A 24,384-nucleotide genomic window follows, 5' to 3' on the forward strand; every position below is an offset into this window, starting at 1 on the left:
AAAATGACGTGAACTCATGTGTCTTTCCCATAGTCACCACGCTGGACAGGCGGGTTGGTGACCGCAGTGCTGCCTTTGTCGCACCGAAGACGCACCTATCCGTCTTCGGCCTGTGTATTTCAAAGCCAGCAGTTGGATGATTATCCCGCCATCGGTCGGCTTTATAAGTTCCAAGGTGGAAGTGGAACTGTGTTATCCCTTAGTCGTCTCTTACGACGTCGACGGGAAGAGAGGGGAGGGTGGCTATATTCTTTACTGCTGTAACCATACAGTAAGGTAGCTTATATCCGTACACAATTAAAATCCCATGATCATCTAGATATTTGATCTTGATCATAGTAATTTTCTCAAATCCTTAACGCAAACCTACTTAACATTTATCCTTTGAAAATAGTAAAAATATCTTTGATATTTTATTATACAGTTGAATACCATAGGAAGGAAACATTGACCTTGCTATGTCAAAAGTATAGTGTTGTAAGTTTGGCCTTCCTTCTTGTAATTATACTGTTTATGACATTGTTGCTGTAAATGTCTTGATTAATAGACATGCTATGTATATGCGATGTACTCGTATGTGGAGTGTTATGAAGCTTTACTTATCTTACTTTCTTCAAATCTTGAATATTACAGATTCCTGAGGCAATAATGGTCTCCGTGATTAGAAATAGCACTTAAAGTTTTTTGCTCATATTATTAAAACACGACCCTGTAAAAGTAACATTAGCGTATTAAAATATTATGTTATTCAGAAAGGAATGCCAAATGGATACAATTATATAGACTTCATAGTGATTTTTTTAAGCTTTCATCAAGGAATTTAAACTTGTTTGAACCATTTTTTAGATACATTTTAAACTTTCCTTTTTTAATCGGCGTATTATGAATGATTTCATAAAAATTGATGTAATAAGGTCGATTAATTTCATTTTATCTGATTGTTGCGAAACAAAGTTCTTTTTTATTTAGATTTGTTCTAATTTAACCACTGCTAAGCGTTAATTCTGAAACCTTCTGACCTTGTTCGATTGCCGTTAATTATTTTAAATACCTCACGTAGACGATTCACAACTTTAGTTCGTGACTTTGATCGTGAAGTTCCGTTGATAGACATTATAATCTACGCGAAGCTATGCGATTGAGACTTACAACTGTTTAAATTATCTTTCTAGTACCCTTACCATTTTGGGCTCTATGTCTAAGATTTTGCGAGCGTAATGAATTATTCGTGGATTGGAAGCCACAGAATAATTTCATCATTTTGTAGAATTTCAGAGGATATTAATAGGTAAGATAGGTTTTTTGTTTTTGTTATTCAATTTTGCGATAGACGCGAACTTTAAACCAAGAAGTTAGGGGGAGTGTGTCAAAATAGCCGAAACGAAGCATTTTAGATAATAATCCATATATCAAAGAATAAACAACGTTATTAAAGTTATTGAATATTTTAATAATAAAGTACTTTTTCTTATTCTTTTGTTCTTGATTTAACTAAATTTAAAATTAAAATGAATTTAAAATGGCAATAATCTATTGTCGTTTTAGAGTCATTCTATTCTCGTTTAGAGCGATTCAGGTTGACGGCAATAATCAGATTTCCTTCGGGCTGCTCACTTGCTTCCGCGTTCACTGTGGGTGAATACTTTGAGCAAGTTCACTGGACACGCTTGGAACGCGCCTAGTCGTTAACTATAAATTAGGTGAACCCTGTAATGTCAAAAATTTTATTTATACAAAATATTATACATATTTACAATTCACAACTTAAGAACTAAACATTTACAGATAGTTTTGGTATAAATCATCATCATTACAGCCTAAACAGTCCACTGCTGGACATAGGCCTCCACAAGTTTACGCCAAAAATAACGTGAACTCATGTGTTTTGCCCATAGTCACCACGCTGGGCAGGCGGGTTGGTGACCGCAGTACTGGCTTTGTCGCACCGAAGACGCTGCTGCCCGTCTTCGGCCAGTGTATTTCAAAGCCAGCAGTTGGATGGTTATTCCGCCATCGGTCGGCTTCTTAAGTTCCAAGGTGGTTGTGGAACCTTGTTATCCCTTAGTCGCCTTTTACGACACCCACGGGAAGAGAGGGGGTGGCTAAATTCTTTAGTGCCGTAGCCACACAGCACGGTATAAATCATGTCCGCGTGGAATTGTGCCAAGAATGCTGGCAGCATTTCCCCGTTGAATCGCTATTATTATTATTTATAATTACCCTGTAATTATTTGTTATCAGTTGAATTAGTATTTTACTACTTGTTTTCAATTTTGTCATCAAGAATATAGCTAGGGGAGGTAACATGATGCAAACTATTAAACTAAAAGTTATGCATATATTATATGATTATATGATTATATATTATTATATATTATATTATATATTATATTATATATTATTATATATTATATGACACGAAAATCTCAAGATCGATAGAATTAAGAAAATTCAATAAATGACAAAGCTATTTTTTAAATCATATTTTTGTAATGATTACGTACGATTGTAAATACAAATTAATATAATTTGGTCATTAACACATTATAAAAGTAAATTCGTCTCATGCATTCTTATTCGTGAATTTAATTGTTTTCATTTCGTAAAAATTATAAGAGTAATTTTTCATAACATTTCCAATTATAATAATAGTTAAGTATTTTTTTTATTTTATTTTAATTGATCCTGACATTAATTAACTGACACCCGAAATATGCATATACGCACACGTACGTATTTATACGCCCTACTTAAAATTCATTATGTGCTTATTATTTTTATCGACATTATTATTCTTGTAACGCGTTTATCTTTATTTTAAGAGAAACCGCTGTTTGTTGTTAGCACTTGATTATACTGTATCCAGGTCTCATACATTTTATCTAGACTCTGGGTAGAGCTTTATGAGAACCTACCGTTATTGCCGACGAATGACTTGCTTAAATGAGATTTTTTTTATTATTTTTATTATTTTATTTTTATTTTATATGTATTCTATTTATTTATTTGGTGTATTTATTATTAGATACTAACAGTTTTTGTTTTTTTTTTACAGGTAAGCAATCATTTATCAACCAAGTTTTATTATCGTTATTCGATTTGGTAAGTTCTTATAATATCAAAACCAAGTGACCTGATGGACTTTGTCCTGTATTTCGACTATTAAATTTTCAGAAATTTCCCAATTTTTTCCACAATCTCCTTTAATTTTTTATTTTGTAAGAATTTAAAAAAAAATATTTAGGAATAATTAGGGAACTAGGAAAAATGGCTATAATTGGTCGAGCTGTTCTCGAGTTTGGCGCTTGTAGCGATTCTTACATTACATTTATAATGAATGGTCTTAATCTTCTGAATCTTAGTAATATACCTAATATCAAAAATACCCGTTGTAATAAAATGCTCATATTTAGTAATCGAGGGCATTCACAATACCATTGTCTAAATAATACTAATTAAGATAGGTATTCTTTTAAAGAGGTTATTTTATTATTATGAAAATTTAATTCAAAATAATAGTGCACATTCCCTACTTTATGTGAAAACTTAAACATAAATTATTATTTATCACTTGTTTATTGTCTAAAAGTAATAATGAATGACTATCCAATAAAATTCTTTCACGTAAACAGCTTTTGATATATTTTATAACCACTTCATTTCTTGAAATAAATATAAAACGTCAAAGATACGGATATTATTACTGGCTGTTAGGGTGATTTATTTTTGTAATATTACCATAAACAGGATTATTTTCTTATTCATTCGCAGTTCTTACGTCACTTACATTTAATTTTTTTCATTAATTATATTTCGTATTACCTTCTATGAAGTTTTTTTATGCTATTGTCCCTACGTAGGTTTTTATACCGTCTATTTGAATTACAAAATTTCATATTGTTTCATCACACCAAGTATTTCTAATATCTAAACTTAATTTAGCGTAGTTCGTAGATAGAGATAACTTATCAAATTATTTAACGAACAATGCGAATACTTTGCTCAATTACACGTTTCGTAATATTTAGAGTTAATATTGGTATCCTGGAGATAACGATCTATATTATAAATTATGTTAACTGTATCACGACTGCCCATTTACTGTGAGACTGTAAAAACGATTAACGCAATGACAGGTGATTATAATACGCTTAATTTATCGACTATTAATTTTTGTTTATTTTACTGGTATTGTTTACAAATTAACAATAATTTATTATTTTTATCTTCATTAGGGCAGTTTCTAGCTTGGTTGATAAGATGGATTTTTATTTAGAGCTTGTGCTCCTGAAGTACAAATAAATACACTTGTAGTTCGCAGAATGAACATATGCAAGGTGTGTTTAAGTATAGAAATGAGCGCGTATAGTTTTGTACTATTAAGGAATTATCAGTAAGCCTAAACGTAAATACCTGATCAGCATTCAACATTTGTTTAATGTAATATTATCAAGCGTTTAACAGTCGATTCGTGCGTCTGTCTCATTAGCAGTCACACCACGCCCGCTCCGGATAACATCACTATGACACTTGCTCTGCTTGTCTTTATTAAGGTTTTTATTACTTTTTTTTTTCTTACACTTGAAGAGATTTTTGGTCGACTTTTTTACTCGTATTTATCTTGAAATATACAAATACAAGTAGCAATGTGCAATTTTACGGTCAACGCCTTGATAATATAACTCTTATTTTGAATTTATTTCTCACTAGATTTTTAAGCAGATGTTTAAACCTGTTTCATATTGTATAACTGTTTTATTTGCATAAAAAAAATGGAAAATTTCGCATCATTTTATTAGCAACATTTAAAAGTTCCCAGTATTTTTAATTTAATGCAAATTTTTCATGTTATTGCGTAATTCATGTTTACAATACAGGCAGTATTTATTGTATTGTGTTGGTCATATACACAACATTAAAGAAATAATATTGTCGGTACAAAAGAAGATCTTTAATGACGTAAAATTAAAGAACAATTACATTATAACAATTAAGTTAACTAATTACTAGTGATGTGACATTCTGATTAGTCCTGTGACACTCATAACATTGCCTAATGATATTAATGGAAGATTATCTTAATTAGTGCGGTGACCTCATTACAAATTAAACATGATGGAACGTTGTTTAATTAGTAACATAGATCACTCTCTATTTCCACCTTCACATTAGCAATAAAAGTTTTTGTATCTATTGTTATACTTAGTTCGAAACATTTATATTCTTTGTTCCATGTGCGTTACAAAGAAACAATTAATATACTCCGTGTAAAGCCAACGAGTGCGTAGTTCACATTAATATGTTGCGAGTAAGCGTATAATCGGTCTCATTACTGCAAGCCACATTGCCTCACTTCCTCTGTAGCCATCGTACTATCGCCCCGAGACATTAATGATGAGTATCGATCAGCCAACTAGGTGTCATATAGAACTTTAAAATTACTGCTTTACTTGATGTATCCGGTGTATCTATTTTACCACTAAAAGTAATAAATAACACTCAATGTGTTTCTGTATAGAAAGCAGACTCTTAAGTGTAAAATAAATCGCTCTTCAAACTTGATAAAGCAAGCTACTATAATATTAAATTTTAATAAGAATTGTTACGTCATTATACACAAAACTGAGGGTGAAAAAAAAATGTTACGTGCGCTTGTTTAAATTCCGTTCTACAAAACATTAGGTAACTCTTCCAAACAGCCCTACGCAATGTTTCAAAGGATTCACTAAAATAAGCAGGGTCATTCATACAATATGATATCGCTTTAGTTACGGTGTATGAAGTTTTTCCGGGTCACCGCCCGTGAACTCCATTTCCCCTGTTTAGCGAATTACTGACATGGTATGTGGCATTATTTGGGGCGTGACCATATATATTTTTTATTATTAATATATATATATATATATATATATATATATATATATATATATATAATATATATATATATATATATAAACAAATTCCACATAAATATATAAGACAGGAGAGCATATAAAAAGAATGCTGTCTTGTATGTGTCTATTGTGTGACTTTATATTACTTTTACATTTAAACATACTTTATTCACAGTATGACAGTTATTGTTTTAACGGCTTTTCGTTTCAATATTAGTATTAACAGGTGTGGACATAAATGAAAAAAAAGTCATAATAATGGAATGCGTGCTATTTACGTACATTTAAATAGTTTAAATGATCATTTCAATCAGCCATGGCAAAGAAATATTACTCTTTTATTCATATATAACCTGTCAAGATTAGAAACTACCATTCCTTGGTCTAGCATGCAGCAGAGATACGAACTGTTCAGTAGCAGTTTTATCTAATATGAAGACGTAATTGTTATTTACGTTTTAAAATGACAGATGACGTGCTTAAAATTTTTCATTGATTTAATTAAAAAATAGAAAAAAAAAATCTTGTCTTATTCTGTCGATTAATTTTACTTATTTTGTCTGTTACAATTTCTTTTTTCTCTTTCATTATGAATAGATGACAGCTTCCGGTTTTCAACTTAATTAATTTAAAATGAACGTGAATTGGAGCGATAGTTTTATCTGTGCAAATATACAAATTATAACATATCAGATTTGACCAGTGAACACCAAAAAGTAGTCCAGACAACACTTCAAAATGTCACTAATTACGCAATCCACAATCATGATAAATGAGATAGTTAAAGTCGCTGTCAGTTACAATATTTTATTATTCTATGTATAGACGAGTAACTAAGTAATACATATTAATAAAAAATAAATCGAATTCACAATATTTATCGCTTATATCATATAACATTAAGACGAATAGAAAGTTGTTAGTACTTCTAAAACGTTCAGAATGTAATACAAATAGCAGTTAATATCGATCAGCTCCCTTATAAATAAATACACTGAAGTGCAAGTATAAACTACGCAATGATATAGTGATATTTTGTTACGAGGCTGCGATGTCTATCTCAATATAAATTTACTAAAAGATTAACATCGGATGTACAAAGGTTATTGAATAACTTTGATTTCGGAAAGGAGTAACATTACTTTCGAACAAGTTTTTGCCCGCGGCTTCGTTTTGATCGGATTTGTACATCTCGCCTGGTAATAAATATTAGGTTATAAAAATTTCAATTAAGAAATACAAAGTTGATGTCTTAAATGCTAAAAATAATTAGGAACTTAAAATAATTAATTTGTAAATGCTAAAAGCAACAGCACTTTAAAATGCATTCAATTGAATGTAAAATTGTGTGCGTTTTTCATAATAGTAAATATTTATCGTATGCTACAACTGCAACCGAATATTAAACTTGCATGTTAGGATTGTATTTGCTACTTTCTACTCTCACTTGCTACATTACTCGACCTGTTCACCGTTGAACTATTGAGGAAAATAATAGTAATGTAACAAATATTTTCATACCCATTAAAACCTTAACAATAAAATTATTATAAATTAGGTTTCGTTTATTTAATTTGAGTATACAACACTCAGAACTGTTGTATCCGCGTGAGGTTTTTGCTTGCGTAACCCAATAATTTCCACATATGTACATCCGTCCACAGTCATCGAAAGTGACTTGATTCGTTCCGCTACTTAAAGTTTATGATCTAAAATAACACGGTTTATCTGCGTGTATCGAAATTGCTACTTACATTATTATGTTGTTAAGTTATATACATCTAAAGTGTCAATTGTCTGAGTTACAAAACACTTGTGGTTTCACGTATTTCTTTCTATTACGTTAACCAATTTCTTATTGCATAAAATAATTTCTGTTTCTATAAAAATAAATGACACTTCTCTAAATTTTTGCACTGTCATTGTAAGCGACGCGATGTCAATTATTTCATGTCACATAAATTGTGACCTAAAAATATAGCAGTAGTTTCTTAAGTATTGTATTTCAAAATAAAATTAATTGGCACGAAGTGTAAGGAACATAAATTGTAAAAATCAAATCAATAAACGCTTGTCATATCTAGGTACATGTATTGTACCTACGATGTTATCACATAAGGTTGAGCGAACCGGTATATAGGTATATGAATAGCAACAAAAGAACTAATTTTTTTCAAAAGATACCGATTGTATCTGATTTTTCGTACAATACGCCCAAATAAAATAGTGTGTACAATCATTAGATAAGGAAAGTAAGAGTCGTAACTTGAAAGTAGGCACGTGGGTCGGACGTATTGAAAACGAACTTTTGTTCGTGTCTAACGTTTGAGTTTAAATCTTAGGAAATATAGTTGTATTCTTTTCCTTGGATATATTCATTCATTCTTTATACTGTTTTGTTGTGACTATTAATGAATTTAGTGTTGATTTTTTTTAATATTAAAAATAAACATGTTTGTTGGTTGACAGTTTTTTTTTTTAAATAATCGTATTGAAGGCTTAATTGATTATTTATAAAAACAGAAGCAAGTTAAAGTAACTACATTCATATTTCGTGTATACGAGTATATAAATAGATAATCTTACAAAATTGGCTTGTTGTTTATTGGCGTAACATATGCACGTTAAATATGGAAGTCTAGCCAGCAGTATTGATGATATCAAAACATTTAAAAAGATAAAAGTCCAATAACACCTTATTAATATTCACAACATTCACCCATTAATTGATAGTATCAGTCAATTACAAAATCTCGATGCCACTTCTGATGTTTGTTGAGATTTGACATCGAGCCAGCCATCTTGGTTTATGTCAAGGGTCACATGGTTTCACAAGAATCACAAGCAGATGAGTGGGTTTTGCACGCAAACATAAGATTGTTAGATGCACAGTTCAGTGTTATTATGGAATATATAATGAGCTGACATTTTGTTATTCCTAAATTGTAAAGAAACGGGAAGCCGTTTCGCAAACTTATCACGAATGTCTTAAAATAATTGACAGCTTAAGAGAGATATTTTCCGCCTATTAGGCGTTTTAGCTAGTTAGCTACAGGCTAGTAGATCGTCTATTGTGTGTCCTTGTGAACACTGTTTTGTTTAACGAGGTGTTTGGTATTGCCTAACTAAAGCCATTAGTTATGATGTGAGTTACAATATATTTTTATTTCTTTATAATGTATTATAAAAAAATATGATGTTAGGAAAGTCAAATAAAAAAACGAAGTCCACAACATTGGTTATTTCGGCCTAATATTGTTTATAAAAGATCCGTTTATGCATAACTCCAATAAAAAGGTACTGGACATACTGCTTCTATCAATAAACAAATATGTTCGGATTTTGATATGATTTTTATTCCATAATTGAAGTGATTAAAAAGATAATTTATGTAAAGTCAAATAAAAAGAAGGTTTTAGAGATGTCCTACACCTAGTCTATTACGACCCGATATTCTGTGTTTGCTCGCAAACGAAAAAAACCGACATCAATTACATCGAAAACTAATACAACGTAAGTAGATGACAAAATATTCTAGTAAATACGCATTATTAGATATAACTCGAAAAGTACTTGTTAGATCTCAATTAGATTTAAATGGTACCATATGACCAGCACCTTTAGATTATTTTTTTTAAATCAAAATCGGTCTACCCTTTCAAAGCTATGCAGTAACATACATTAAAATACAATCCAATTGAGAACCTCCTTCTATTTTGGAAGTCGGTTAAACATATGCGTATTTGCACAACTGTAATGACTCCATACATCAGATACATCAAGATCAACAAAATATTTCATAAACATTTTTAGATAATATAATATTCTAATTAGTGCAAATTATTAATAAATATAACATAGTTATATTAAAATGATTTATAGGTCCATAACTTAACTCAGATTTATTATGTACATTAAGGTTAACTTCCGATTTCTTAAGACATTCGTGGAATTTGCCGTTTAAACGTGAAACAATGGTCGAGTTCTTGTGTACTATTGATATTGAATTATTACAAAAGACAAGTTAAACGTTGAATTAACACCATGTTGACAAATAATGAGAATTATATTACGTGTCCTTACTTTTCTTACGTATCTTCGATTTTAAGTTTTAAGGAATTTATTTTGTATTATGAGTAAGTATGATTAAATAAATAATTTTTAATAAGCTTGTGATTGACGGTTGAAGGTTAGTTTATCGTACTTTTATGTTTTTCACTAAATGCAAATTATATCCTATGGAAAATGTTTGTTATGTGATAAGTATTCAGTGTAAATTATCCAAATGAAACAAATTGTCACGTAATAAAATATCAGTGAAATAAATTTAACATTTCTATTGCGTAAAAAGTGTCGCGATTAAACCTACTGTATTAAACGTTTAAGGTATGTAACAACTTATAAATTCTCAATGTACTGATAAACTTATTGTACAATTAGGGACACAAACTTTTATTTTATCTGTAATATAATTTGTCTCTATCTCTCACTTTGCATATCTCTCACATGTGACAAAACAGTTAATTAAAACACATTTATAAACTGTTAAAGTAAAAGTCGTGAGTGTGAATTGTTTTCGATTACGACAGACTTTTTATTTCAATGGTAGGTACTAACAGCCAGCGTGATTTAAAATAATTTGTTCTGAGTCGAAAAATTACCATAATAAAACCTTCAATGTAACACATTGTGCTGTGAGACATTATAAATAAATAAACAATAAATAAACGCTTCACACTCAACGGCCTCCAGTAGGATTTTCTCTTGGGTCGGTGTCCGGGAACACAATACTCAAGCACAAACGCCCAGACCACGACAAACATCTATATGGCCAATACAAATATCTGTCATGAGCCGGATCGAACCCGTGACGTCCGCCAATGCGTCGTCTCATTAACAGGACATTTTTTTTTATATCACTAGGTCGGCAAACCAACGTACGGCTCACCTGATGGTAAGCGATTACCGTAGCTCATAGACGCCTGCAACACCAGAAGCATCGCAAGCGCGTTGCCGACCCAATCCGCAATCCCCCAGGAGCTCTGGTCACCTTACTCACCAACAGGAACACAATAATGTTTGCAAACAGTATTATTTTGCTGTGATCTTCTGTAAGGTCGAGATATTTCCCCAGTCGGGCTGCTCCATATTTTGAGCAGGGAATTCCTGCTGTGCCCTACCTCAGTTAACATCACATATTTTATAAAATATTTGCTTTCGACTTCACTTACGCTAAATGCGTTTGACTTATCCTTTAGCAACGAAAAGTAATACTTCTGTTCTTGCGTGTCATTTGTTTTCCAAAGCCGTTAATAGATTTAATTGCCGTAGTGTGAAAGTTAAGTAACCAACATTTTAACACTTCCAATTAAGGACATTGATTGAAAATTCATAATTTTGAAACCATTAATAATCGTTAATAATATATACATTTTAATCTCAATACATAATTTATGTGAAAGTTCTCAGTCCTAGTTTCGAGTGTCGCGTGATTTACTAAACGACACTCCGCCCTAAGCGACAGTTTCTCCGAAGATCGCCGAGATTAAACCAACTCTTGCATTAAAAGCCACTTACTTTACCTAATCTCAGTCACTTACCTAATAAGTATAACATGGGAACTTTAAAACCATTGTTTATTGGCGTTAAACTAGATTCCGTTTGACGTTTGTTAATATTCAAATTTAGCAAGTGGTCTGTTTCTATTTTGATGTTTTGTAATTATTATGCCTCAAGTCAATTTCCATCAGATAAAAATAATTAGGTAATGCACTAAGTGTTTTCTACATCTAGCTGAAGTCTTAATTATTTGCAGATTCCGTCTTAGTTGTCGCGTTAAGATATTAATTTAAAAATATAAATAAGTTCATACTTACCAAGTAATACTGAAATTTGTGTTGTAATACATGCATTTGGATGCAGTTGTCAACACAGATAATACGCAGGTAATCAGCAACATATCAGATAGTTAATTTTGTTAGTAAATTAAGTAAATATTTATTTATTTTTAAATATCTAAAAATACTTATGTTGTATCTACAAACAAAATTTATGAAATTGTGATTTGATAAGCTTTTACAGTTAAAAATAATTTCTAGCCAATCAAATATATATTTAAGCCATGCTTATGAAGCCTTTTGAACGTATAATGAATAAATTTTAACGAACGCGATTATCATAATGATGCTGTTATAATGAGATTTTGATAAGAATTAACATATTAATGTTCGGCTAATCATTTATTCATGACAACTGATTGAAAAAGAACCGAACTTCTCACCTAACGAGCGATAAGGTAAGTAACCTTTGTGACATCTGTAACTTTTAAATTTGTGACGACAAAGCAGATGAATCCCAAATGAAAGTCACCTGTGATTCGTTTAATGATATCAGTGTTCTTTTTTTTATTTATAAATATACGTCTCACACTCAACGGCCCCCACTATGGTTATCACCTGTGTCGGGGGTTTGGACACACTGTTCTTAAAATAGGTATAATATTAGTTAAAATATTTATTTAATGCATTATATCTTAATGATATAGGTATGTGAATAAATTAGAAAAATATGGATAGGTATGCGCAGCTGACAACCGAATGATAAGTCAGCCATCCGATAATTTTGAATTTTGATACGAATACGGCCGTTATTAAAAATATATATAGGTATATATTTTCGATGTCTTTTTAAATTTTAAATGAAGAATAAATTGATTTAATCAAGTATATTGCTTTACAAGGACTTTTTATGCGTGATTAACCATTTAACGAATTAAAAAGTGTTTTTAATGATATACTTTTATCCAATTTCTTTAAAATAGAATCAAAACTTCTCGTTTCATGAGTTCCGGATGTTTTATCAAAATACATGTAAAGTAGGTACATTGAAGACTTTTTTTGGCATACGATAAAGGTATGTTTTTCCTTTAAATTAATTTTTCATATCTAACTAAAGAAATAATTACAATGATTATAAATACTGACATTACTCTATTTGTAATTTTGTTGTTTTTTTTGCGCACATATACCAATAAAGAGAATGACACAATACAGGCGTTACACTGGCGGCTCACAGAGGAACACTACCTCTTTGTAGTGATCATAAAGTATGACGGCGCTGTTTTTTGCGTGATTCGGTTTTTTCAGTGACTTCTGACTTATGAAAATAGTTAGAAAAATCTTCTTTATACGAATGACGTGATTATAATGTTTGTGATTGTTAAGTATACGATTTATTAAAAATGTCAATAAAAAATTTAGAAAAGTGAAATCTGATAAGCTTTAAATTTTGTGTAATAAAGAGTTGTCATTTGTCATGCATTATAATATTGTCATTGTCGTTGTATTATCCCTACTCCCTACTAATATTATAAATGTGAATGTAAGTTTGTTTGTTACGCTTTTACGCGAAAACTACTCAACCGATCATCATGAAAAATTGTACACATATTCTTGGAGGTATTAAAAGTAACATAGGATACTTTTTAATAATAATATAAAAAATCAATGTGAGGGAAGCCGCGGGTAAAAGCTAGTATAGAATAAAATAAAGATGCTATTTGCGATTATCTATATATCTATCTCTGATGTTTTTCTCTTTCTCTTTCCAATGCAACGGATGTTACTGTGAAATGAAATTTGATAAGTTTCAGTCTAATTAAATTCCGGTGTATGGAAGAAATGGTTTTCTATTGCTTACATGGAGTTGAGTGAAGACCGTTATGGCGTATACATAGGTATTATCTTTCTTCTAAGGTGACAATTAGGTATCATTACTGTTACCGTTTTTATTTTTATCTTAAATATGTTTTATAAATAGTTCTGTTTTACAAGTTATTTACGAAAACATACAAAAATACATGCTACCTTGAAAATGATGAGTATGTTAAATTTGCATTAAAATGCAATTATATTATTTTAAATGCGCATTTTAAAAGATATAAAAGCGTAATATAAAGTTAAGTTCCTCTACCGTGTCTGTGTCTGAACGAAACAAATTTAAAAACTACTGGTATAGTGATGAGCTAAATTGGTCTTTTTTTCGCAAGACCAAGACCTAAGACTGTCCAAGTCTTAATATATGCAATTTCAGGATAAACAGACAAGTCAATAGGAACGTGTCAAATTTGTATCGCAGCTTTGTCATGATGTGATTTAAATCTAAAAATCTGTTTTTTTATGCATGTACTGATAATGTTTATTTGATTGCAAGTAAGTCATTGTCATTGAGTCGTGAGATATGCTTATATTGTAATTCCATACGTCTGTCCCTATTTGAACAGTTGGTCACACTCGATTTTCCAAGGTTCTGATCGTGATTCGTTTTGTCATATTTCGATCGTGATACACGATTATAAACCAATTATCATGACATTCCGAGCTAGAAAACAAATGTCAAACGGCTATAACGAAGATTAATAACACTTCACGTTAAGTGATCTTGTAAACACCTTAAGTTGGCATTTATTATTATTTGGATGGATGGTAATTTCTAGAATGTTGATCCAATGTAAATTTATTTCTTAACATTTTCTCTGTTGACATGAAAGATAAAGTACGAAACGCTTCATATTTAAATGTCCCCAGTAGGATTTTCTAAAAACAGACGCCTAAATCACGACAAACATCTGTATAGCCTAAACTAAACAATTAATGTTTGTAATGAGCGGGATTCGAACCCGCGGCCTCTAGCGTAACAGTCAGTGCTGTAATCGTGTGATGTTGTAATGTCTACGAAGTTAGCCAAATGTTCTAAAAAACGCGTCTTATGTTCTGCTTTTTTAAATTATTAAACATTTTTTCTCACACATATATTTTGTAATTTCAACAAAAAGAATATTTTAGTTTTACTTGTAGGATTATTTTGACATACATGTATATTTATTACAACTTCTGCTGCATCATTTCTTGCATTCCCGTGTACTTTCCTCAACACTTTATGTGAATAGCAAAATTCGCAGCAATACGATGAAAGGTTCACACATGCCCCTTTAACAAGGAACAGTCTTTATTCCAAACGGAGCCTTCATACAAAGATAGTAATGAACATCACACAGAACACAAAGAAGAACGTGCGAAGGGCATTGTACTCGGCACAAAGATCCGCAGATGATGACTATTTTGACGGTGAGGAAAAAGCCTGCATACTTGTTCGAACACCGCAAAAGCCACAATCCTGACACCTTTATGTTTTCGTTCGCATCATCATCGCGAGTGACTGTAGTTGACTTGTAAGGCGTGTGAAGTTTTTTAGGTATATCGCTTTTTGTTTGCTAGCTTTTGCTAATGGCTTTGCTCGCGTAGCAGTCGATGTTATATTACATATCGAACTCTTTTCTCTCAATGATGAAATTTAAAAAAAAAATTCGAGCATACAATCAGATAAACAGGAATTTTCAAAATGTTGTTTCATCACAGTACCAAGCACCAAAATACGTAACAATGTTTAGTGAAAAAAATCATTAACAAATCTATTTTCCTGCGATTACATAGTCAAAGTGTCCTTTAATTTATTTAAATAGTTCCTACCTACGTCATTAGATTTCATAATTATAGTATAGGCTCAATATTTTTCATACATTACCTTTTAAAAGTATATCGTGTTCAACAAAAGTATGAAATGTGTTTAAGATTAGTTATTGGTTAGTACACAATATGCTTAACATTATGTTCTTACGAACCAAATACGAATGTTTCGAAACAAGAAATTATGTATTGTATATTGTCGTGGAACCGTATCGTCAATCGGTGCCGCGAGTTAGCGTCGCTCAGTTATATTAACCGAGTTTTGAAAACCGCCAAATCGTGACATGAACGCTTGCATACTCAAACACTATAATAGCTTTAACACATGACATACTAATAAAATCTGCAAGATTACACACGTACATACGTACTCAAGTACTCAATACTTTTCTATGCTTTTTATATTTTGATTGTTGTTTTAATTTTTTAAACTTTTCTTATAACCATTATTTGAATTAATAATAATTACAGACTAAAAGACACGAAATAAGTGTCCATAAAAGACAAAAAAAAAAATTTTAGAAATAGGTACGTCCCACTATATAACAACTTTTTGCTGTTGCTTTGTGCTTGCTTATTTTGTGTTACTAAGCCTTTGGCACTAATGCAAACGCCACGGTCACACTGTGTATTTCGTGACTATGGGTGTCACCGAGTACATACCAGGATATATAATTATAGTTACATATTATAATGAAACAACTTTTTCGGATTTTATCCGTGATCGGATTGGTCCCGTGAGTATAATATGGTTGCTGTAAAGTATCCGAAACGTCGGGCACTTAAAAAACTTAATAAGCCGCGTAAAATCCGAAAAAGTTGTTTCATTATAATGAGTGAACTTCGTCTAAACATTAGAAAACAATCATTACAGCCTATACAGTCCACTGCTGGACATAGGCCTCCACAAGTTTACGTCAAAAATAACGTGAACTCATGTGTTTTGCCCATAGTCACCACGCTGGGCAGGCGGGTTGGTGACCGCAGTACTGGCTTTGTCGCACCAAAGACGCTGCTGCCCGTCTTCGGCCTGTGTATTTCAAAGCCAGCAGTTGGATGGTTATCCCGCCATCGGTCGGCTTCTTAAGTTCCAAGATGGTTGTGGAACCTTGTTATCCCTTAGTCGCCTCTTACGACACCCACGGGAAGAGAGGGGGTGGCTAAATTCTTTAGTGCCGTAGCCACACAGCACAATAGAAAACAATATAGATAGCTATTTCTTTTATTTTTTTTGATCCAGTTCTAAATTTTTGTACAATTAATGTACTTGGGTCGTGAATTAATCGATGTCGTTGATAATGAATGATGATCGGCTGTGAACAAAAATATAGTAATGTTACCTGAGTGTTTTGGTAAAAACTTTAACTATGTATTCTTCAGTTGAGCGGGGTTACAATACACTAGCTATCATAACAAAGTAAGTAGGTACTTATTTACTAAAAGGTTAACTAAATTTTATTATATATTTTTGTAAACGCTTTCATGTGTTTATGTAGTAATACGATATAAATGTCGACGATAACTTCCCACTTATGGAAACGCGATGCGACACTGATTGTGCTGTCGCAATAAAAGTCGCATCGAGGACGACTATTCTGATACAAAGTGTGATGTGTCAAGTCGTCGCCAATAGTGTTCCTAACATAACACGGCTAGGCAAATTCGAATTCGAGTGTTTTCGAATTTTAATTTGCATCTTTCTGCACGTTAAAAAAATTGAAGATATAATTTTTTTTTGTGTTATTTGCGATATGCGACTGGAGTTAATCCAGGTTTTGATATTTCCGGGGCAAGGTGGTGAATGCTAGCGCGACCCTATCTCGCCCCACCCAGGCGGACGACTGCTCACACGTGGTGGTTTTTTAGTCAGTAAGAGTCTGACATAAACCTCTGGCGCCCCCGCGCTGGAGGGTATCCATGATGGATTTTCCCCACATAAAAAAAGGTTTTGACATTTATCTAAAGTATTTAATCTCACTTTCACTCACTCTCGGGACTGTTTAGCGATACACACGATTACTCTAACTATACTTTTTCATAACATGGGCATATCGTTCATTCATATCATTTTTCAAGGAGTAACTGCACAATAAAATAAGAATTCCTTGTTTGCCTTTTGTTACCACATGTATTCAATTAAGCCCGGTTAGTTTTCAAATATAACTACTCGTTTGATCACAAACTGTTCACTAACGAAAATGTAGGTTTACCCTTAAAATTTCTAACAAACACAACCTTTACCGTTCATCCGATGAATTCATGTTTAAGTCCTCAGAAGTATTTTTAGTATTGCTTGTACTAACTTACACTATCAAACGGTATAAATTTTATAGTAATTCTGTTTACGATTGTAGTGAAAGCTATCTTCCTTCGTTTACGGGCACTATTCACTCACCAGACGGATATTTGTCTAGATAATAAATTCAGAATAATCGTTTAATAATTGTGTATCTCCGGTTGGTTTTATACCTGTAGTAATTCAGTGCTGAGATTAAACTTTTATCTTTTAACATAAAATAACGATTAATTGTAAAAAATAAAAAAAAAATATTTGTTTTATTACCGTCTTGTTATTTATTTTCAGTGTATATAAACAGGCATTCACACTTGTACAAACAATAGGCAATATACGAGTACTTTTATGTTATTCTAGTGACGATGTGACAACTACTTAAAGGTAAACGGTAAACTTCATACACGTATAAAAAAAAAAATAATAACAATGTTAGAAGTCACTTGAACTGTATATATTTTTCCTTATATATTGCAGTGATACAAATAATTAAAACAAACAGGTAGCTACATTATTCATAATAATTATCAAATTATTGTAAACAAAGTAACGTCAAAATTTAAATAATAAACTTTATAATTACGTATATTTTTAATTAACTGTACAACCTATTACGCGATTCTTATTATTACCTTATATTATGTTAAAAGAACTTTTTTTTTTTTTTTTTTGTTATCGCAGTGTAACCCATTTATGGGTGATATCCAGGATGCCCGGGTAGGCAGTCCTAGACCGTATGTCGGCTTAGCACTTGGGGGTGCACTACCGACCAAAACCCCTGCGGGAGCCTTCAGCCGCTTTAATTGGAGGGTCCCGGATCTGCAGGCAACAGGATCCCTCCAGCGACAGGCTGGCCTCGGCGAAAAGGCCAGACTTCTCCTCCATGGGGATTGTCCGGCTCACCTCTGAACAATCCCGACGACGTCGTGTCTAGCAGGACGAGGTTCCCATCCCGGCCCGACACAGGCACAGGGGCGTTACTGGAAGCGCATTAAGTAGCACCTCCTACGCATCCCCGTTCGTCGCCTGCGGACGGAGGCCTCGTCGGCGGCCCCCTCTCTCATCCGCTCGTCGTTCTCCTTCTGTGACAATACTGTCTCGCAGAAGGAGACCATCGCCTTCCAGGACTCGTCGTCACCGAGCATCGCGGTGATGACGCTCGGCAGTGACAAGTCCCCTCCGAGAACTGTCGTCAGATCGCGACGCAGCGCCACCCATCTCGGGCACACCTCTAGGGTGTGCTGGGCAGAGTCCACCACCGCGCCACAATCGTGACATCCAGTCGTCGGCTCCCTTTGGGCCGTCCGACACAAGTACTCACCAAAGCAGCCATGCCCGGTGAGAACTTGCGTCAGACGGAAGGTGAGGGGCTTGCGCTTACGGCGCATCCACCGCTCAAGGACCGGGCGCAAGGCAGCCGTTACGCGTGTGCCATACGGCTGCTCCGCCAGGTCCTCCCCCCACCTCCGCATTAGCGCTTCTTGCCCCATACGGCGTACCCGTAGGATCCCATCCAGCGTGGGGTTCTCACCGAGAGCCCTCCTACCCGAGACGTGTGAGTATGTCTCGGCAAGGACCTCCGCCACGAGCTCCCACGGGGGGTCGCCGGCTAGAGCAGTAGCTGCAGCCCACGATACCGTACGGTACCCCCGGATCACCCTCACTGCGATGATCCTCTGCGTCGACCGCAGTGCGGCCTTATTCCTCGCAGTGAGGCGATCCGCCCAAACCGGGGCACCGTACGTCGCCATACTCCGGCAGACTCCGGAATATAGCTGCCTGCAGGCGGCGCTGGGTCCTCCGAGGTTCGGGAGGAGTCTGCCCAGTGCACTCGCCACCTTCACGACCTTCGGTCCCACCATAGCGAAGTGTGGACCGAAGGTCCACCCTCCGTCAAGAATGAGCCCCAAATATTTCATTTGAGAGCTCATCCTGACCCTCCCCTCTCCGATCTGCAGGGTAGCCCCCGGTGGGGGTCCCTTGCGTCCGGTCCCGCGGAAGAGGAGGGCTTCGGTCTTTTCAATTCTGACACGAAGCCCCAAACTCTTTATGCGGCTGATCACGAGGTCGAGTCCGACCTCAGCCAGCCGCGCCGCCTCCTTATAGTCTCGTCCCCGGGAGTAAACGAGAGTGTCATCCGCGTAGCAGATGACACCCATCCCGGGGAGAATACGGCCTCGCAGGACCCAGTCGTACCCGATGTCCCACAGGATCGGGCCCAGCACCGATTCCTGTGGGACACCGCAGCCGACCCGCCGCCACTCCACGGACCCCGACCGATTTTCGAGGCCTACTTTGCGATCGGAGAGGTACGCCTCCAGCAACCTCCCTAGATACGGGGGTACTTTAAAGAATTCCAGTGCCTCCCGAATCACTGCATGCGGGAGGCTGTTGAAGGCGTTCGCGATGTCCAACGACACCGCGAGTACCACCTCCCTCTTGTGTTCCGCTTCACCCGTCACCGCCCGTAGGCATTTGAGGGCGTCGATGGTCGACCGGCGCGCTCGAAACCCGAATTGGGATTTCGAGAGTCCGGGTCCCGAGCCTTCCTCCAGGTGCTGAACGAGCCGGGAAGCCACTATTCTTTCCAAGAGTTTCCCAGCTTCGTTCAGCAACACCACCGGTCGCACCGACGAAGCCGAGTCCGGGGTCCGCCCTGCCTTAGGAAGTAGGCAAAGCCGACCCTCCTTCCAGGCCCCCGGGAACTGGCCAGACCGCAGGCAGCGGTTAAACAGTTCCCGGAGGCTATCGCCGAGGTGCCCGAGAGCGATCCCAAGTACTCTCCCGTGCACCCCGTCTGGACCCGGCGCCCTCTTCTTACTCTGAAGGCGGGACAGAGCTACCTCCATTTCAGCCTCTGTGACGGGTGGCGGAACACTCTCCTCCTCGTCCGGCGTCTGCCGAGCCATCGTGGGGGGCATGAAACTCTCTGGTTCGTCGGGAAAGAGTTCCCCGACGATCCTCCCCAGTTGCTCCGGCTGGAGCGTTTCGCTGATCGGGGCCGACTGGGCGCGGAGCTTGTTCCGCGCCCAATTATACGGTCGGCCCCACGGGTCTCTCTCCAGACCGCCAACTAACTCCAGCCAGGCCTCTTCCTTGGCTCGGCATATGGCCTGCTGCAGGATCTTCCTTTTCTCCACATAGATCCTGCGCAGCCTGTCGTCCCTATCCACGTCCTGGGGACGTCTCCGCCTGCTCCGAGTATATTGCCTCCTGGCCCCGTTGCAGGCGGCCCGGAGACCGGCTATCTCGGACGACCACCAATAGAGCGCCCGCCGCAGGGGTGGACGCTTCGCGAGCGGCATGGCCGCTCTGCAGACAGCAGTGAATACGTCGCAGAGCCGGTTAGCCGCCTCATCCACCTCAAACTCCAACATCGGCGGAAGACTCCAGCGGCCGATGATTGCGGCCTCCTCAGCCAGTTCCCGGTTGAGCTTCGAGAGTGCCCAACGCGGAAACTGACTACGTCCCCTGGACGACGTTGACGACGACAACGACGCCGGACGAACGGGAGCTGGAGACACCTCGAACCTTATGTATCGATGGTCCGAGAGAGTCTCCACCTCCGTCTCCACTCTCCATCCCTCCACTCTGCGTGCGATGGCCGGCGTGGCGAACGTGACGTCCACCACGGAACCTCCCGACCAACGCACGCACGTCTGGACTGTCCCCACATTGAGCAGGGGCAGTCCGGCAGCAAGCGCCCACTCCTCAACCTCCCTTCCTTTTGGGTTCGTAACCGGGTTCCCCCAAGCCGTGGACTTGGCGTTGAGGTCACCGGCTACGAACACCTGAAGGGGAGCTAGCTGCCCCACCAGTGGCCCCAGTGCGTCGAGAAACCGTTCCAGGGCCGCCAGGTCACGGTTCGGGGAGAAGTAGACTCCGACGAAAGCCACCCCTCCCCGCACTGCCGCCACATACCCGTGACCCCTCGCCTTGACGACGAGAGAAGGTCCGGCTCCAGACCTCACTACAATCGCCACCAAGCCCTCGGTGTCTCCCGCCCATTGTGGGCAAAGAGGCACGGCATATGGCTCGGCGACGATCCCGACGTCAACACACCACTCCGCCATGGACTGCAGGAAAAGGTCCTGTGCCCCGGCGGAGTGGTTCACGTTCGCCTGGAGGACGCTGAGATGCCCGGGCATTATTCGGTCATCTCAGCGTCTGCTGACACCACTCGGTTCCCCTCTTGGGATGTTTGTGGGGGGAACTTCCCGCGAGTTATTGGGGGTTTGCACGCCATGCCCCCCATCACGTGACCCGCCGGCCTACCGGCGTCCGCACACACTGCACAACGAGCAGTGGCTGAGCATCCGGCAGCTTTGTGGCCTGCCTGACCGCAGCGATAGCACAATGTACTGCGGTCAGTGCCAGCTGTGCACGCGACACCAACGTGCCCTAGTCCCAGGCAACGGAAACAGTGCCTGGGACGTGCCTGCATAAGGTGGACGACCCCCCTGCTCCACCCCACCGCTATGCTTCCGGCCTGCAGCAGTTTCTTCCCTGCCACCGCCGGAAGCTCAATGTGGGCTGTCCCCGAGCCCATTTGCCCTACGCGGATGTTCCTCACGTGGACTTGTCCCGGGGAACAGCCCACTTCCTTTGCCACCGTGGTAGCCAGGCGCTCCGCGGTGACCGCGTCACTCAAGCCTGAGATTCTCATCTCCGCCTTCTTCTCAGGCCTGAGCACCTCCGCCTCCTCATCCAAGGCCTCTTTTAGCCGAGTGGCGAGGGCATCGGCCTTCTCCCCGCTCGTTGAGCCGGGCACCTCGATGAGGCGCGCCCCGGTCGCCGACTGGCGGATCCGGAGCGGGCCGATACCCAAATCCTTGATGTCGATACTGCTCTCTGCTTTGAGCAATATCGACCCGTACGTGGCCCCCCTGGCTACTGCTTCCGGCCGTAACTTGATTATTACGGCCGCTGAGCGGGGGAGCGCCAGCTTAGGCTTCGGGGCCTCTTTCATGGTAGGCAGCGTTGAGGCCACCGTGTTTTTGATCACCGGGTTCTTCGCCGGCGGTGCTGAAGCCGTCTGCTTTTTCGCTGCCGTTTTACGGCGGACGACTTCCGTCCACCTTGCTGCCGGCTCCTCCATGGGTTTGGCCCCCTCTTCGTCCTTCCCTTGAGGGGCCGCTTCCTTTGAGGTGGAGGGACCGAACGCGGTCCACTCCACCTCCTTAGCCTTTCCCTTCCCCTTGCCTTTCCCTTCCCCTTGCCTTTCCTTGTGCCCTTCCCCTTTCCTTTGATCGATGCTTGGGGGAGGGCGGGTAGCTTCTCCAAATCGACTTGCGCACCCACGCTTGCGCTGGGGGCCGCCGTCACACTGGCTTTGTCCGCAATGGCGGCCCTTGTGGCACGTGCCAGTGGTCTGCTGTCCCCAGCCAATGGGGGGCGGCAAGGAGGGGCAGCCGGGAGCTGAAGAGCCGCCAGGCGGCCATCCACGATTTTGCCGACCATTACAGCTACATCCTGCATTAGGTCGGCAGATTCCTTCACATTCGTGGATTCAGCCCCCTTTTTACGGCTCTCCTCGAACTCCCGTCTATAGGCCCGCACCTCCTCGATGTTAAAAGAACTGCTATAAATTGATGTAATAAATATGTAAACGTATTAGTCACGCTAACTCGTACAATGCTTGTTAAATTCACTTTCAAGATCACGTATTTTGTTTTTATATCATTACTGACGCTTGAACGTACGTAAACTAGTAATTAAATAAGTGTTTACATTCGTGAAGTATTTACGTTTTTTTTTCGTATATTATGAAGCGCTAATTGTTTATGCAAAGCTGGCTACATATTTTTACTTAAAATTAACATCATAATACATTTTTGCATATCGTTTTATATATTATTTTATTATTGTTGATTGTATGACCCATTTCACAGGTTTTGGATATGCCATCTGACGTATAACGGTGCATTACCTACACATAAAATGTTATGATGTGTTTTTATTATCTTTAATCTCCACTTTGTTTGTAAAATTTTACTATTTGAGACATTTAAACTTGAAAGTCATTATTTATTTATCGAGCCTCTCTTTATTTTAGTGATGAGTACTGTCAGTAACATATTATGTATGTAAGAAATATAATAATAATAAACATTTTTTTCAATGTAAAATAAGCCCTTAATGTTACTTCAAACATTATATCCATGTAATAAATAGTTTCTTGCGTTGTTTGTCAATTCATTTCCATAAAGGATTATTCAAAACGTTTCAACCTTATACAAACAGAATCCGAGATTATGGTTACGCAAATTTTTATATAAGATTATTCGATAAAATAAATAATTTATTGTGACAGGTCAATTTTAAAACAGAGCCGCGCTGTCTCTGTATTTACGGAATAACCTTTTAGATATACATACATTATTTAAATATAAATAGCTGCCATTTGATCGAAAATGACTTTTAAATGGTAATCGATAGAGGTGAATTTGAAATGGATTGCCAATAGAGATGCGTCATCGATATGCGCATGAGGTCCCGTTAGACGCTCACCTGCGCCCGCGCTTCTCTAGTTATGCTAATAGCTGAACCCGGCTAAGTCTGTAACGAAACAGACTTACTAAAGCTGGATATTCTGTGTAGAAGTTAATTATTTTGTTAATTGAAATAACTTTATAATTTCACGGAAGGCATTATAAATTGTAAACTAATTAAT

The 24,384-nt window shown here is 37.7% G+C and overlaps 2 protein-coding genes across 2 annotated transcripts; both read right to left on the reverse strand.

The window, feature by feature from the left end:
* Positions 1–20,770: 20,770 nt before the first annotated feature.
* Positions 20,771–21,859, reverse strand: LOC123657609 (the record flags this gene model as incomplete). Its single annotated transcript, XM_045593132.1, has 1 exon — positions 20,771–21,859. A coding segment is annotated over exon 1 (1,089 nt), but the record flags the coding sequence as incomplete, so codon positions are not given.
* LOC123657611 (zinc finger CCHC domain-containing protein 3-like) lies at positions 21,859–23,735 on the reverse strand. Its single transcript, XM_045593133.1, has 3 exons — positions 23,707–23,735; positions 23,076–23,292; positions 21,859–23,019 (listed from the first exon to the last, which is right to left on the reverse strand). Exons 1-3 carry the CDS (start codon positions 23,733–23,735, stop codon positions 21,859–21,861), a joined length of 1,407 nt encoding a protein of 468 aa, XP_045449089.1.
* Between the last annotated feature and the right edge of the window lie 649 nt (positions 23,736–24,384).

This window comes from Melitaea cinxia, chromosome 11 (assembly GCF_905220565.1).
Source record: "Melitaea cinxia chromosome 11, ilMelCinx1.1, whole genome shotgun sequence".
NCBI classification, from domain to species: Eukaryota; Metazoa; Arthropoda; class Insecta; order Lepidoptera; family Nymphalidae; genus Melitaea; species Melitaea cinxia.

Coding starts and splice junctions, on each gene's coding strand:
- LOC123657611 (XM_045593133.1), bottom strand. CDS start 23,735: ATGACTTTCAAGTTTAAATGTCTCAAATA. Junction 23,293..23,706: donor AAGTTTAAATGTCTCAAATA/GTAAAATTTTAC, acceptor ATCAATTTATAG/CAGTTCTTTTAACATCGAGG. Junction 23,020..23,075: donor CTGGGGACAGCAGACCACTG/GCACGTGCCACA, acceptor GGCGGCCCCCAG/CGCAAGCGTGGGTGCGCAAG.